This window comes from Penicillium pulvis (genome assembly GCF_028828015.1).
Source record: "Penicillium pulvis strain IBT 33274 chromosome Unknown contig_23_segment0_segment0, whole genome shotgun sequence".
Classification (NCBI taxonomy): Eukaryota; Fungi; Ascomycota; class Eurotiomycetes; order Eurotiales; family Aspergillaceae; genus Penicillium; species Penicillium pulvis.
The window spans coordinates 4,652,726-4,667,867 of NW_026643075.1; the positions used below are offsets into that span (position 1 = coordinate 4,652,726).

The 15,142-nt window shown below is 49.3% G+C and overlaps 5 protein-coding genes across 5 annotated transcripts; 2 read left to right on the forward strand and 3 right to left on the reverse strand.

The window, feature by feature from the left end:
- Positions 1-275: 275 nt before the first annotated feature.
- Positions 276-1,575, reverse strand: N7503_006027 (NAD-dependent epimerase/dehydratase family protein; the record flags this gene model as incomplete). Its single annotated transcript, XM_057065574.1, has 3 exons — positions 276-1,225; positions 1,321-1,482; positions 1,533-1,575. 3 exons carry the CDS (start codon positions 1,573-1,575, stop codon positions 276-278), a joined length of 1,155 nt encoding a protein of 384 aa, XP_056923317.1.
- Positions 1,576-2,841: 1,266 nt separating this feature from the next.
- Positions 2,842-4,078, reverse strand: N7503_006028 (uncharacterized protein; the record flags this gene model as incomplete). Its single annotated transcript, XM_057065575.1, has 4 exons — positions 2,842-3,556; positions 3,612-3,739; positions 3,819-3,919; positions 3,976-4,078. The coding sequence occupies 4 exons, from the start codon at positions 4,076-4,078 to the stop codon at positions 2,842-2,844; spliced, it is 1,047 nt and encodes a 348-aa protein (XP_056923318.1).
- Positions 4,079-4,298: 220 nt separating this feature from the next.
- N7503_006029 (calpain-like protease PalBory) lies at positions 4,299-6,988 on the reverse strand (the record flags this gene model as incomplete). Its single annotated transcript, XM_057065576.1, has 4 exons — positions 4,299-6,197; positions 6,245-6,473; positions 6,521-6,882; positions 6,938-6,988. The coding sequence occupies 4 exons, from the start codon at positions 6,986-6,988 to the stop codon at positions 4,299-4,301; spliced, it is 2,541 nt and encodes an 846-aa protein (XP_056923319.1).
- Positions 6,989-8,253: 1,265 nt separating this feature from the next.
- N7503_006030 (putative peroxisomal carrier protein) lies at positions 8,254-9,414 on the forward strand (the record flags this gene model as incomplete). Its single annotated transcript, XM_057065577.1, has 4 exons — positions 8,254-8,348; positions 8,409-8,947; positions 9,001-9,238; positions 9,291-9,414. 4 exons carry the CDS (start codon positions 8,254-8,256, stop codon positions 9,412-9,414), a joined length of 996 nt encoding a protein of 331 aa, XP_056923320.1.
- A 2,273-nt stretch (positions 9,415-11,687) lies between these two features.
- On the forward strand, positions 11,688-13,062 carry N7503_006031 (uncharacterized protein; the record flags this gene model as incomplete). The annotated part of the gene is made up of 6 exons (XM_057065578.1): positions 11,688-11,837; positions 11,890-12,006; positions 12,060-12,250; positions 12,306-12,428; positions 12,488-12,568; positions 12,627-13,062. 6 exons carry the CDS (start codon positions 11,688-11,690, stop codon positions 13,060-13,062), a joined length of 1,098 nt encoding a protein of 365 aa, XP_056923321.1.
- Positions 13,063-15,142: the final 2,080 nt, after the last annotated feature.

Genomic DNA, 15,142 nt, shown 5'->3' on the forward strand with positions numbered 1-15,142 from the left:
GTACAGAAACAGATCCAGCATGCTGGACTGGTCTGCCAAACCTCAAGAGAGATGGCGAGATAGAAAGGAAGGGGAGAAGTTCGGAGGAAGGTATAGAGGAGACTCAAGGAATCATCAGAGGTCGTTGGGTTTTGAAGCAGGTAATGTAATGCAATGGAATGTCGAGAATGGAGCAGAGAAGCGGCGCTCCAAAGAAACCGCGGACAATCAGTTGAGAGAGAAATGAATAAGAAGAAATTGGGACTGATTCCCTTTTATGCTGTGAAAGGTCGAGTTCACGGCCACCAGCCCATCCGCTTATAGCTCTCCACCATCTCACGTACGCTGTCAGCGTCAAACTTCTCGTACTTAGGCTTCCAGCCTGTTGTCTTCTCGAAGAACGTGCCGTCGATAGACATATCCTGGTCCTTAAGAACATCGAGCTCAAGGAAAGGACCGATAGGACCGGGGCGCTCAATCTTGCTCTTCTCGATCAGATCCGCCCACTCTTGCAGACTAACCTCGTTCATGTCGTCAACCGCATCATCCAGGCTCATCTTGGCTAGAGTCGAGACGATCGAACCAAGGAACTTGACCTTCAAGTTGAAGACCTCAGCCAAGGCATTGGCCAAATGCTCTTGTTGTGTATCGTTGTGGTCCACCACGTTGAATGCGACCGGCATCTTGGGGTCCCGGAACAATTCTGGTACCTTAGGGTCGCTCCTGTCCAGCTTGCCCAGTTGCGCGCGCCATTCCGCCGCCTGCCACAGCGCGCTGGCGGCATCGCGCACATGCAGTGTGTTAACCTTCAGATCCTTAGAGTATAGCAGCTCGAGGTCCTGTCCCAATTCCAAATGCACGCGGGCCAAGCAAATTGCCATGCCGAAGTAGCCCGCATTGTATTCACCATAGACGTGGGGCATCCGCAGCGCGCAGTACTGCAGGTCCGGAATCTTGAGCAATTCCTCCGCGGCCTTCAACTTCCATTTGGCCAGTTTGTGCCACGGTTGCATCTTATCGGTCTCCTTACGCGGAGACGAGCCGCTCTTGTAGACATGCGCGGTGGAGGTTTCAACGAAAGCGCGGATACCGCGTCGGGCGCACTCTTTGCCGAGGGCAATACTAAGGCCGCAGCTGCGTGCTTCGTACACGTCGTCGGGCTGGGAGTGACGGGTCTCGCCGCCACAGTTGATCACATAGTCGAATTGTTCACCATTGGGTCGATCGAAGATTCGCGGCAAGTGCTCTGTTCAAGTTTATGGTAAATAAGAAACCGGTTTTACTTGCTTTGATTTGTTGTTTTGAACTGCTATTTCCGGAGTGAGGGAGAGCGCCACTTACGTTCACGACTGGCGTCGGCTTGCACGAATTTGTCTTGAGAGCATGCCTGTTCGAATTCGGGAGCCAGGCGAGCCAGCTGGGGGAGGACTTTGTCGACCAAGCGGACCTCGGAGGCCAGGTTATTTTGATGGATGTAGAGCGCCAAGTGGCGGCCGATGAAGCCTAGGATGGTTAGAGCGGGTGTAGGGATTGGGGGGGGGTGTTTCACGAACCGAGACCACCAATAATCAGCACGGTGGGCTTAGCGTCGGCCATAGTGACAAAAGCAAGAAGAAAGTACCTGCTTTGTTCAATAGGGGGAGGGGGAAAGATGAGAAAAGGGAAAGGTTAAAAAAGGAGGGGGGGAAAGGTCCTCTCCACTGTAGAAAATTCGCGAATGCAGTTCCTTTTCTCCCCTGCCAAGCCATAGCGCCCTAGTGACGCCGTTGATCTATAGTTCCTTAAGTGGATTGATTCTAGTGGAGTTTGATATCCTAGCAAACGAAAAAAGATGAAAATCGCTGACGTCGTGGAACTGCTGGTGTCGGAGGTCCACGGATGCGCCATGGTACTGGGAACTGATCGCCCCGAGACCCATTGTTCCGATCTGAGGGTCTTTCTTTGGTGCATCAAAACATATTATTATTCCTATGATCGATCTATCCTTCCCTAATTACTTTTCAATTAGCGACCGGAGTATTTCTAACTGATCGTCCTTCTCTTCTGCGGGGCTCGCTTATGATCTAAGCATGGATCGGCCACAGAAAACGGGGATTATGAGACAACGCCCTCCAATGAGATGTTTTACTACTTGATTGGCGAAAATTATACACTCACATTGTTGGCAGATGGCATGGTATGTTCAAGGGTCTCGAGAAATTCTCCATTTACTTCCGCTCCCGCTCCCCGCAACCCGCGAATTAATCTCAATTATCAGTGTCTATACTAGAAACAAGAGTTTCACGACTCACGCAATCTTGCCTTGGCGTATCGGCAGGTATCCACATTGGCAGAGTACCCGGTTTGCTACCCGGTGGTTCATTAAGACCTACTCAGATAGCCCTAAATACTCCGCTATCCTTTATATTTTTTAATATGTCTTGACTGGATTCGGATTAGTAAGTTAAGGGCATGTATTTCAAAATGAGCAGGGGTCAAATTATAATGTCTCTGGATGCTAATGCCTCCACTTCATATCGTATACAACTTTAGGAAGCATGAACCTACAGTAAGGTTGAAAGGCAATGGTTTAAAGATTAGAGCTTCGTACCTATTGAGTACTAGACACCTGGAATTTCACATAAAAAAAAATATTTTCACGCTATTGGGAATAACTTAATCATGTAAAAGCAATTGATATCCACATTGGAGTTTATTACTCTGCCCCGAGGTATTTGAGAGAGTTCTTCAATTCCTTAATCGCTGTGTGAACGTCGTCAAATGTCAGCGCCGAGACTGCCCATCTGGCATGTTTCTGAGCAAGGGTAATGGCATTATCATCCACCGAGTGGGACGGTTGGCTCGAAGCGGCCGGCGCTGGAGCTACAGGGGGAGTAAATGCAGGCGGTCCAGCGGGGACAGCTGCTGGAGCCGGAATATGAGCACTGGCAGTTGATGCATCGTAGAATGAAGCTGGGTCGGGTCCGGCGACTGGTGGACTCGAGGGAGGGGGAAGGATTGGAAGGCATTTGGTGGAGCCCTGTTCGTGCTAGCAAATCCAGGTGTGTCTGGTAACTGCGGGATAGAGCCTGAGTTCCCAATTGTGCTCGGGGTTGAGGGAAGCTCAAGGCCGCTGGACTGGTTATCAAGGTCCATTTTCTGTAGCGGAGAACCTGGGGCATTCTGTGGAACCGAAGGGATCTCAGGTGGTGTTGCAGTAGCAGATGGTGGCAAGGACGATGTTCGAGAAGGGTGAAGGGACTCGTCAAGCGATGATTGATGGGCCATATGCCGCCCAAGACGATCGGACTCATCGGGGATCTCCTCCACGGATGCTTGTCTCGGTTTGGCTGCTTGTTCTGCCACGGAGTCGTCAAAGGCCTGAATATCCGAGCTCTCAACTTGAGCTTCCTCCTCTTCCTCTTTTGGTGCAGGATTCGAAGCATTGGGGTCTTCTCCCGCTTTAATAGCTTTCGTGATGCGGATTGCATGGTATTTGGAAAATTTGATGCGCCCGGCGATCTCTGGGTCCATATCTCCCCATATCTGGCACAGCTCGAGGAACGTAGCCGCTGCTAGGAATGTATCACCTGTTTGTCTGACAAGAGAAGTATGAGTGCCGTTCAAGTCGGTAGGGCACCATAGAAGCTCACCTGGTGACTTTATTAGCAGTCATGGCTGCCTGGGCGCGATCGAAAACTTCCACTCCAAACTGCTCCACATATGCATTCGCAGCGACACTATCCGTAATGGTTTCATTTTCTGGGTTCTCGTTCTTGAACTATTCTCAATATCCAGAGTCAGCATGTAGAATTTACTGGCGGGGAGCGGGGAGCGGGGAGGGCGGCGGCGCGACGGACCTGTTCCAATTTGTCCATCAGATCAACGGTGTATAATTTGACTTCATCGCTGGAGTTGTGAAGCCCTCGGGCGATTATTTGGTTCACGATATGGTAATTACCTGTATTGGCAACCAGGGTTAGCTCAGTGTCTTCGGCGCGGGGGGCCAATACTCACACCAGTAGGCAATGACTGGCTTCGCCTTCTCAATCTGCGCCGCGCGCAGAGCGAAGCGCCCAATATCAGCGGATCGCACACTTGCTGGGATGCTGCTTGCCATTATCGAGGTTGCTGAAGAAAGGGGGTGGGAGTGGGGAAAGCAGCCTAAACCAGATGACGTTTGAAGCTCGGGATAATCCCACCGCCCACGGTACTCGTGCGGAGATAAAGCAGCTTATCTACTTCGGGCGATCTATAGGTGAAATAGAACAACTTGTTTACTCTAAAATGCTTGGTTGCAAATGTCTTCTCATTGAAAATGTGGATTTATTTTACTTGAATTAAGCATCTTCTACCACCCATTCGCCAATCTCCACTCGCTCCTCAGCAAGCGCCTCGACCTCAAATTGGTCTTCCACCTGGCCTCCGGGTCCTCCGACCCTCTCAATGACAATCCACACCCTGGTCGGGGAGTCGGGTAAATCAAAGTCATCAATACGAACGCCTGAAGCAGCGTCGCAATGAGTACCGTCTTCTGAGGCGGCAAGGATTTCTTTATAAGGTCCTTGTCCACGTTCCACGGTCATCAATACAGGCGAAGGCGCAACTGACCTAGACTCGATCGTAGATTTTTTGTTCCTTGCAATGAGCTTGATCCGCGTCAGACGAGAGACTTGTAGTGACGCCATCATCCGGTCTTTTCCCGGAAGGAGCACCCCGACCTTAGACAATGTGACCCGGCGACCGGCAGATTCCGAAGCCAGTGGTTGTACCACGCAAGGAATATCAGACGATATCCAGAGTGTGAAGCGACCGAGCTGGTCTGGGGCGAAGGTTGAGCAAACAACTGTGTATATACCCCTTTCGAGAGATCTTGTTGCAGCCAAAGCGCATCCTCGGCGGTAGTCACCGCTATCAGCGATCATGTCTCGGCTGCGAACTCTTGAGATACGCTGGCCATTGGACCAGAAGATTTTGACGTGGGTTGCAAGTTCGGAACTATTGGATTCGAGGACGATGGAGACATCCGTCCTTTCCGAAATCTGGAGACTGAACTGTGGATTTGACGAGTACCGAGCCGACTCTGCGTTGCCGCCAGCAGTCAAGGCAGTCCAGCAGCCACTTGCTTTATTGAGACACGTATACTTGTCCCTTGAGGGTGCGAGTGACACAGGAGAATTTGATAGCGCAGAGAGTGTGAAGTTTTGACTGGAGGATGGTAGCGATTGTTCCGAGACGACCACCGTATAGATTGTCCTCGGAGGCATGTCTAATCTCATGAGGGTATTCGGGGAGTCCACATATGGTCCACGATGAAGTGCTCCATCGCTGAGGGAGACTCTCTTGCCATCTGCCTTGAATATGTAGATGCTGATGAATCCCTGTTCATGTTGCGACTCCTTGCCCTCGAAGGTATGGTGATCGGCGTTCTTGAAATGCTTTCCTAGGAGAAGCCAGACTTTACCTCCAGTTTCACTGTATATTGAAAATTGCGGGTTCTTGACGAAGCATCCAGCAATAACGCGGCCCTGTGATAGATCCCAGGTGAAATGTATATCCTCACGATGCTTGAACAGGCCAGGATTCCAATTAAGGTAGAGATGCTCGAAATTCTGCAACACCTGTTCGCAGTCCATCCAGAACGTTCCTGGTGATAGAGGCGAGGGTGGACTTGATGATTCCGACGGATCAGGGCTTCTACTCTGCACGGTCGGCTCAGCCCCCGCCCATGGGTTTTTCAATAAGAACTGGCGACGTCCATTTGCTTCTTTCATATGTAGAATTGCATAATCATGCTCACTGACCAAGCCCAGACCTTGTTGTTCTAACTCGGTCAGCTTGCCTGTTCCGATCGTCAACACGACGTCGCCATTGGAAAACGACGGGTACACCCGCCCCCAAATCTCATCAGAGGTAGCATCATCATGGTGCAGGAAAACTTGCTCGGGAATCCATCCTGTCAGTACCCAAAGATCTGTCCCTGAGTTGCTTCCAGGAAAGTCATAACCGCCACGAATCTTGAGATAGGCCTTCTCTACCAGGGCTGGCCACAAAAAATTGGGGTTGTTGCGGTCAATGACGTGCAATGATCTTGCAGTATTGGAGGATGGCAGTCGGTCGTCGATGACCACTTTCCGAAAGCATCCGTTGAAGTAGAAAGAAAAAATGTATTTTCCGGATGGCGAAAGCTTCGGTACAGTGGAGTCATTTTCGCATGGATACACCACTGGGGAGGCGTGCTAGTTTCGTCAGTCTAGACCTGGCAAATTTGAAAGGTAGTACACACCATACCCAGACCACGCTCGGATCGTGAAGTCGTTGCGCAAAGACTGGCGACCACGGAGCAATCGGTCAGGACGTCTTGTACCAGATCGGTTGTTTTCGTCACTGCCATAACCGGTTCAACTGGATGGGATTGGTCTGCTTTGTGTCTTGTACGAAGCAAATCTGCTGGCCTCCTCCATCCTGCGAAAATATCATGCTGGCACTCGGAGAGGTGCAGATCAGGCGAATCCCTTTAAAGAGTCAGGATTGATCATGACACGGCATTGTCAGTACTTACGTGAACGGCCCACCATCGATCACAAATTCTTGTGGGGATGGCGAACTTTTCCATGGTGGGAAAATGAAGCCATTGAGCTTCGCGCCCTCTAAAATAATGATTTCCTCACGGGTGGTGAGTTTCCGCTTGGACGCGGGGGCCCGCAGACCGGTAATGCTTCTTGCGCGGGCAGCCGATTGCCAGTCCTCCGCGGCTTTGATCTTTTCAGCCCGCGTGAGGAGCTCCTTACATTTAGAATCGAGGATTTTTTTGTCCTCCAGCGAGGCAAGGTTCAAAGCTCGCATATAATGTTCAGCGGCATCGATGGCGGCCTCGAGTGCCGCCTTTTGAGAGGTCGCGGTAGCTATGGCTCCTTCGGCTCTCTAAATGCCGGTTAGCCGCTCCGTGGGGCTACAAACGATCGAGGGGCTTGCTTACCCGCGCTTTCGAGACATGCGATCCCTGCGTCGGGACACTGGGTCTGGACATGCTGGATCTTCGGATCGAGATCGAAAGAGCTGTTGCGCGACCTTGGGTGGTGGTTGGGGGCAGACGCGCCCCGCATAATCGGGTCCGGCAACGGTCCACTCCGTCCAAGTCTTGTGTCAACGCTACAGAACTTTCAATACAACATTTTCCAGGGTTCCATGGGCTATTATGTACCTTTGCCGTATCTAATTTCCCGGATACTGGTAAATGCATCTATGTTGCACTAAGTAATCTTCATCATTCAAGAATTGGTTGTCAAGCAACCTCTGAGTGTGTGACTTATATTGTAAGGATCCAAGATTCTACTTTGTCTATCCAATGTCACCAGATCTGAACTAAAATAGGTATGAAAGGCCCAGATTTAGGTATGAATCTTAAGATTTTTCAAAGTTTTTGCAACCAAAGGCAATTTAGCTGTTAGCTGTTAGTCGAAAACAACCTTATAATCCTTTCACTTTGATCATGAAGATATGGATCCACGGTTCTAAGGTGATATACTAAACATTGTCTTTCGAGATATCGCAAGGCTACCTGGCAAGTGGCTTCGTAGTCAACCGAATATCAAGAAACACAGTCTTTGGAACAGTATATGTACTCATTACTGTGATACGACCTTAAGTAAGTCAATTGATATATGAGACGACAGACCTGATCATGAAAGCGGTGGGAGCTGGCAGAAATTAAAGTCACCAAGCCCCACCGGCAAAGAACTTCGGCTATAAGATAGGCGCTGTCTTCACTGTAGATAGTCTACACTTGCTTCAACCAATCTTGTCTGTCTAATAAAGGTGCGATCTACAAGAGAATTGCTTCCTGTACTCCTTACCAGTGTATCCAAGGCACTCCGTCCCAGTCCCGTGGCCCACCAACCAAGATCAGATAATTCTGTCCGCATCCACAAGGCAATCTAGTGCCCGCTGACTAAGGAGCCGAGTGGACCTCGGCTCGTTTCGTCACCTCCAAAGCACCTCGGCGCTGCATGATGATCTTGTGGTCCGGTTACCAGGGTCTTGCACTTCGGGTGTCGTCGGTTACTATGTGCTAAACTCTGAAGATTCCGAGATAGTCCTGTAAATTTCCGATCCTCCGAATCCTCGTCTATCTCAACTCGCCTACATTCGATCTTACCGGTATTCGGACGGAACAAGCGTGGTCTTAGGTCCATAGGCCCCGCCCGGTCTCCCCTTTCATTCGCTTCGAGCTCGACCGTTTTTTACCCGTCTCCAACTCAGGCATCGCCTTAATCCGCTACATAAACACACTCCATGGCTGGTCAATCGAAACTTTCCCCATGGGGCAGCGCTGTTGCAGGCGCAACGGGCGCAGTGTTGGCGAATTCTATTGTATACCCATTGGACTTGTACGGACGGACCCCCGACTTCAGTGATTTCATTAACTGACCCCGCAATTTAAAAAACAGGATCAAGACGAAGTTACAAGTCCAAGTCAAAGCGAAGGATGGCGAGGAAGACGACAGCGAACACTATGAGTCGACTCTGGATGCTATCACCAAGATTGCGGAGAAGGAGGGTATCAGTGGCCTATACTCTGGAATCGCGGGCTCACTTCTAGGTGTGGCATCTACCAATTTTGCCTATTTCTACTGGTACAGCGTCGTCCGTACTTTGTACATGGCCTCCAGCAAGGCATCGAAGACCCCTGGAACGGCCGTCGAATTGAGTCTTGGCGCCGTCGCGGGCGCTGTAGCTCAGATCTTCACTATCCCCGTTTCTGTCATTACCACTCGGCAGCAGACACAACCCAACAATGAGAAGAAGAGTCTGTATGAGACCGGTCGGGAGGTGGTAGAGAGCGAGGATGGCTGGTCTGGTCTGTGGCGTGGCCTGAAGGCTAGCTTGATCCTGGTCGTCAACCCTGCTATCACCTATGGTGCTTACCAGCGACTGAAGGAGATTATCTTCCCCGGCAAGAACAACCTGAAGCCCTGGGAGGCATTTCGTGAGTTACGCCGGTTGGTTTTACCCTTTGACTGTGCACACTAACAATTGCAGTACTCGGTGCCATGTCCAAGGCTCTGGCGACTATTGCTACTCAGCCTTTGATTGTTGCCAAGGTTGGCCTGCAGTCTCGTCCGCCACCCGCTCGCAAGGGTAAGCCCTTCAAGACCTTCGGAGAGGTCATGAAGTACATTGTCGAGAATGAGGGTGTGCTTTCCCTTTTCAAGGGTATTGGGCCGCAGATCACAAAGGGCCTTTTGGTGCAAGGTCTGTTGATGATGACCAAGGAGAGGTATGTAATGGCTTGATTTGTCTGTCATGCAATGTTGCTAACAATGCTCCAGGATGGAACTGGCCTTCATCGTTCTTTTCGCCTACCTCCAGAAGATCAAGAGGGAGAAGTTGAAGAAGGCAGCCGAGGCTGTTGCAGAGACGGCCAAGACAAGCATGCCTGCAACTCTGAAATAATCTGTTTACTTACGTCTTTACTATACGCCCATTTACCCTTTTGTTTGTTTCTCCATACGGCGTGATGGCCTTTTTTCCTTACTGCAATGTACACGGATAGTCTAGACATTTCTCACCAAACTGTCCTTCGGGGGCTTTCTCTTGTATTGGACTTTAAAGATAGACTTGATTGTAAATAAACGCATAGTTTTAATCTTTGTTTTTTTCCGGCTTGGTCTATAATGCTTGGCACCAGAAGCAGTCTTGAGTAATTTCGAGGTTGTATTTCTCTTGCCCACTTCTTTGGCTTTGGAATATTTCTTCAAGAATCTGCACATATCTTTCAGTTCCAATACGTTCATACCCGACTGCCTAATTTATCAGGCCACAAGGCCTTTCCATGCTGGTTGTTATACTGGTAAGCCCTGGTACTCAATACAATACTATCTAGTCTTGCTGCACGATATTACGCATATGACAAGACAAGGACCACCAAGATGATATGTACATATTACACAAGGGTGACCTATATTGCCATGAAATCAAATGAGCGTATCAAGGTTGAGCGGCATCACTTGACGCCAAAGCTCGCTCGTGCGACTTCTGCTCAGCCTCAACGAAGCTAATAAAAGACCTCTGGTTGCGGTCTGCTTCTTTGCCGGCTGCTTAGTCAACCAGTCGGAGGGCGCGTCGATGGACCATCAAATAGGTAGGTAGGTAGCTGGTGGAATCTCATCAAGAGCCTCAGACTGTCGCGCTTTTACCGAATACAATACCGCTTTGGATAGTACTTTGCTAAAGCTGACCGCAGTCTAACACGAAAATTGAAGAGATAGCTTTTTCAATGAGGTTGAAGCATAGAAGGAAAGTCTCAAATACAACATTTTTTGCCATGGTGAGCATGCAGTTCTTGTTCTGCTAGATCAAACCATGGGTCGTTTTAGGAGGCAACCTTGGCAGAACACGGCACTCGAAGCCTACCCAGAGTAGATTGCTCAGATGTGAAAGATCATCGAATCATATTGAATTCCGACTTTACCCCCACGGAACCATAAGATTGCCTGGCCAGAACCATATCGAGGCCGAAGATGCCATTTCAAAGTTTGGCGCTGCTTGGACTATCGCAATGAACCAGCTGTTGGCAGAGGGGCTCATCACGCCTCATTTCTAATGGTGGACTTGGCAAGTGACTCGAAGCCGTCCATAATAGTCGAGGAAAGGTAAAAAATTCCGGGAAAAAGGGTCGTGCATGAAAGTGTATCTGTGCGAATTATCGAGTTGTCAATCCCATAGCTCTCAGTTCGAAAAAAATATTCTGCCTTGTACCATGTTTTACGATTCCTGAGAGTATGCAGCATGTCATGTTCTGGTCTCTGTCATCTGGAATTTGTAATTGGGATAGTATGGCAGAGTGATACATAATCAAAAGTGGGTGTCGCCTTAACGTGGGGCTAAATGGCTGAATTAGCTTGCATTTAGGGCCACGAGGATCCAAGGTTCACGAGGGTTCTCAGGCACGTGACCGAGCACGGAGCAGGGACCGCCTTCCGATATTACAAGAGACGGTTGGCGCACATTAACGCTGTGTGGCGCTTAATGGTGAACGCTAAACCACCTCATCTGCTACTATTGCCGACGAGCCGTAGAGGTCTCAGCTCGGCACAAGAATTCAATACCGAATTCAAGTGTGTGCAGAGACGCCACAGTTCAAATCTGCACGCTAGTGGTTCTAGACTGACTGCATTTTTGCGATTTTTCTTGCTTGGCATCTCGTATTGTGCTAGGGCCAAGCCACCTGCTGGGCTAGTGGACAATGGTCGTGGGGCACCTGCAGGTGAAATAAAACTTTGTCGATCGATGTCACCACTTCCTCGTTCCAGGTTTAGCTTGAAGTGGAGGCTCTATCCACTCTTCGTGATTCGCCACGGCGGACTTCCGTCCCGCGGCAGCAAATCAACCAACAGCTCCAACAAGCTGTAGTCTAGGCTAAACCAATCAAGTCATGGTAAGCGAGGCAGATTTCTGGAAAATTATTGGGTTCAGAGATGGCGGGCGGATTTCAGAATACCATATCTCCACGACTCCATCCGCGTCTCAACAGTGTTTTCCGTCCACTGCTGTTTCCTGAAACAGAACTAGTGCTTAACGCTAGCTGCAGCTAGAATCAGGGGAAGCAGACCCTCCTGAATTACAACAAAAAGTCCACAATCCCCCCTCTCCACGGTGACTCAGGTTAATGTTCTGAAACATCGACGTCGGCTTCGGCAGTTGACTTCGCTCTCAACCTTCACACCATGGCCATTTACACCGATAATGCCCCGTCTTTGGCGGGTAGCGCGATAATGTTAACTGTATTGGCTTTACTGACCTATGGCTTGCGAGTCTACTGCAGACTGACCCGCAAGTCATGGGGCGTGGAAGATTGGATCATGACCGTAGCATTGGTTGGTACCACCCCAGAAATTTTGCAAACTGCGGCTAACACACGATCGATAGATACCATTCGCCGTGCTAGTGGCAGGATCTGTTGGAGGCGCTTTCAATGGAATTGGAATTCGTAACTCGACCTTTGCAGAGCCTGGAAATGAAAAGTACGAGGCACAGGGAAAGAAGGTGAGCGTAGCTTTCATCAGATTGACCGACAATAGCACTGATCATTCAACTAGTTCTTCCTGATCTTTGAAGTTGGCTACTGCGCGGCCATCATTCCGATCAAGCTCAGCATCAGTTGGATGTTGATTCGAGTGGCAGGTGGCCGTAAAATGTACCTCTACGTACAATACGTTGTCATTGCCATATTCGTGATCATGAACATTATCGCTTTGATTTTCATTCTGATCAACTGCATCCCTGTGGAGTAGGTCTTCCTAGAATGTCTATCACAAGCAAATCGGGTGCTAACCTAGTCACAGAGCTGCTTGGAGCGATGAAGCTCTCGCGAATGGAGGCCACTGCCAACCAAGCTACGTCCTCGCCGATGTGTACTATGCGTGCACCGCTGTCAATATCCTTACCGATTGGGTGACAGCTTTCCTGTATGCATCCATTATCCGTCTACAAAATGTGGAAGATAAGAATCTGACATCAGCAACAGACCGGTACCTCTACTTTGGAACGTGCAACTCAATCGCAACACAAAAATTTCCATTATTGCCTTGATGGGCCTCGGTATCTTGTACGTGGTCATGCAGCCCCCTCTTCTTTTTATTCATTACTAACATCATGTCTTGTAGTGCATCGCTTTCAGCTTGTGTCCGACTCAAGTACACTGTCGCTCTCACCAATCAGAACGATTATCTCTTCGCGGTCGCAGATGTCGTTATCTGGGGATTCGCAGAGAACGGTATCGGTATGATTGTCGGAAACGTGGCAACCCTCCGCCCGCTATTCCGCATCCTTCGCGATGGCAGAAGTTCAGACTACAAGAGCTATCAACAGACTCCCCGATTCAAAAGCTCCCATCGCAGCGAGGGGGCTATCTTCTCCGGAAACTACGAGCTCAACGACCACGAGAAGAACCATATCACCACAACCTCCGTTGCAGACCACACAAGACGTGGTGGTAGTCTGAGCGACGGAGATAGTCAGAAGGACATTCTCGAGAACGGTCAACGACCTGGCCAAGCCGACATTGTCGTAAGCCGACAGGTTGTCGTGGCCTATGACTAAACTTACCCAAACTGGGCGGATGCCCGAAGGTCTCCGGGAGTATATACATTCCTTAATAATATCCAGGGTCCCATTTGCATCATTCTTTTGTACTTTTACTTTCTTGTTTATATCATTTTGCGCGAAGCTTCTGCATATGCGTGGGCATTATGCTAATCTCCCATGCTGATCAAAAGATTCGCGCACACGGCCTTTACGAATCTAGAATCTACATCTTCTTGCTAAGAGACAATACAATTAGCCATACATGTGCCAATAAAATGGAATCGACTTAAATGGTCAAAATGACTGGGATCTATCGATGTGCAGCAAAATTTACTTCATGGTGCCAAATATAGAAAAATTGAGCCAAGAATTCTCGAAGTCTGATCACCATGACAGGGTGGATACGTGTAATTTAATTTCCGACGAGCGGAAATGAAAATTGGGTTTTATGATAACCCCCGGGGGGGAACCTTATTAACGCCCTACAATTCAGTAAAAGTCACGTGCGCTGCAGCTTATCGGAGAAGCCGGCCTCGCTTCGGGGCTATGGCTACATAGACAACCTTGGAGCGGATCAACACTGAAAAAGGGGGGGGACCCACTAAGAGATCGTCATCTGCGTCTAGTATTATGGAGCTACGAGTACCTGAAAAGGAAAATTACCAGGTGCGGAGTTGCTCGTCTTATCCGGCAGTGCTTTATGTACTCGCCGCTCAAGAAAGATGACGAGGCCTTGGAGTCGTCATTAACGCAACGTACAGGAGCGGTCCAAGCCCGTGTGCATAATACTTCGCTTCCAAGAGGCATTTCTAGGCTCCCTTAGGATACCAACTGTATATTACGGGAGCATCTATACAACAAAAATGGCATTGTGGAAATAAGAAAATATCAGCTAAGTAACTTAGTTACTGACACTTGTTGACAAATCCAATCAATACACCACCGGCCAATCGCTTGGTACCCGAGGTCAATCTCTGCAATGCCACAGAGGTCTTGAAGTTCTCCACACCAGGGCACGCGGAGCACAAACCCCTATCAAAGACGTTCCAGGGGCCATTGTCTCCACTTCTATCCACATGTTTTAAATTTCCTCATGAATTATGTCGGTCGTTGCGGAGTGGCCGGCACACTTTGGGCTGAATAGGAAAATGGAGCCACATAATTTTTAATTGGATGCTCTGTAGCTTCGCCGTGGACAACTGGGATAAATTTTCCCATGAGGTGCAGGGGCTCATGCTGGAGTGAACGAAATTTTTCAGTAGTGCGATGGCCCTTCCTTTGAAAACATGCCTATAACGGGGTTCTTGTATGATTTCCCGTGGATCGGGAGCCACTCCAAGGACGGGCTCAATAGGCCGTGCACGCATCGTGCACGTTGGCAGCAGCAAGGGGCGGGACAGAAAGAACGCCCCATCTTAGACGAAAGCCTACGCTCCCCGCGTCATGCTGTCACAAAAAAACTCGAAAAATTAGGCAATTACCTCCCATGACTGAGTCTGCGTCATCGATAATGAGACACCTGTCGTTGGGACCGTTGTTCTTGTAGTCTCGGTGTGCTGCATCGATGGTATATGCGACTGTAAATCCAGTCCTCACAGGGGACGTGCATTGAGACAAAATTGACACTGCTCTAATGATAATTTGTCACCGGCTGTACTTGTGTCGTGAGAAGGACCCAGATGAACTGCCGAGCTGGCATCTGTGGAAAATCGCCTATTTGGCGCTGTAGGACTTCCTACTCGCTATAATGCCTCTGTAATGGACGTCGCTGGCGAGCCAGTCTGGAGTCCGGCTTCTCTTCTGTAATGTGTTTAGATCTGAACAGTAGACGTCCTATAGCTTTGCTTAGTACGATCGAGTTTTCTGATTGCCGAGATGAAAAACATAGATAAGTGCTCGACATTTTGAAGGTCGTGCTGGACCGGGTGGAAAGGAACGGTTCAACAACCTCTGCGGAACATCCTGCCTGTTTCGACACGTCTTTTAATGGGCTTTTGGGTATTACTCCTCGAATCCGATGTTCTTGAGACCACGCTATGATTGCCGCACCATTTGGATTCACATTACTTCTAAAACTTGATGAGCCGTCCACCGG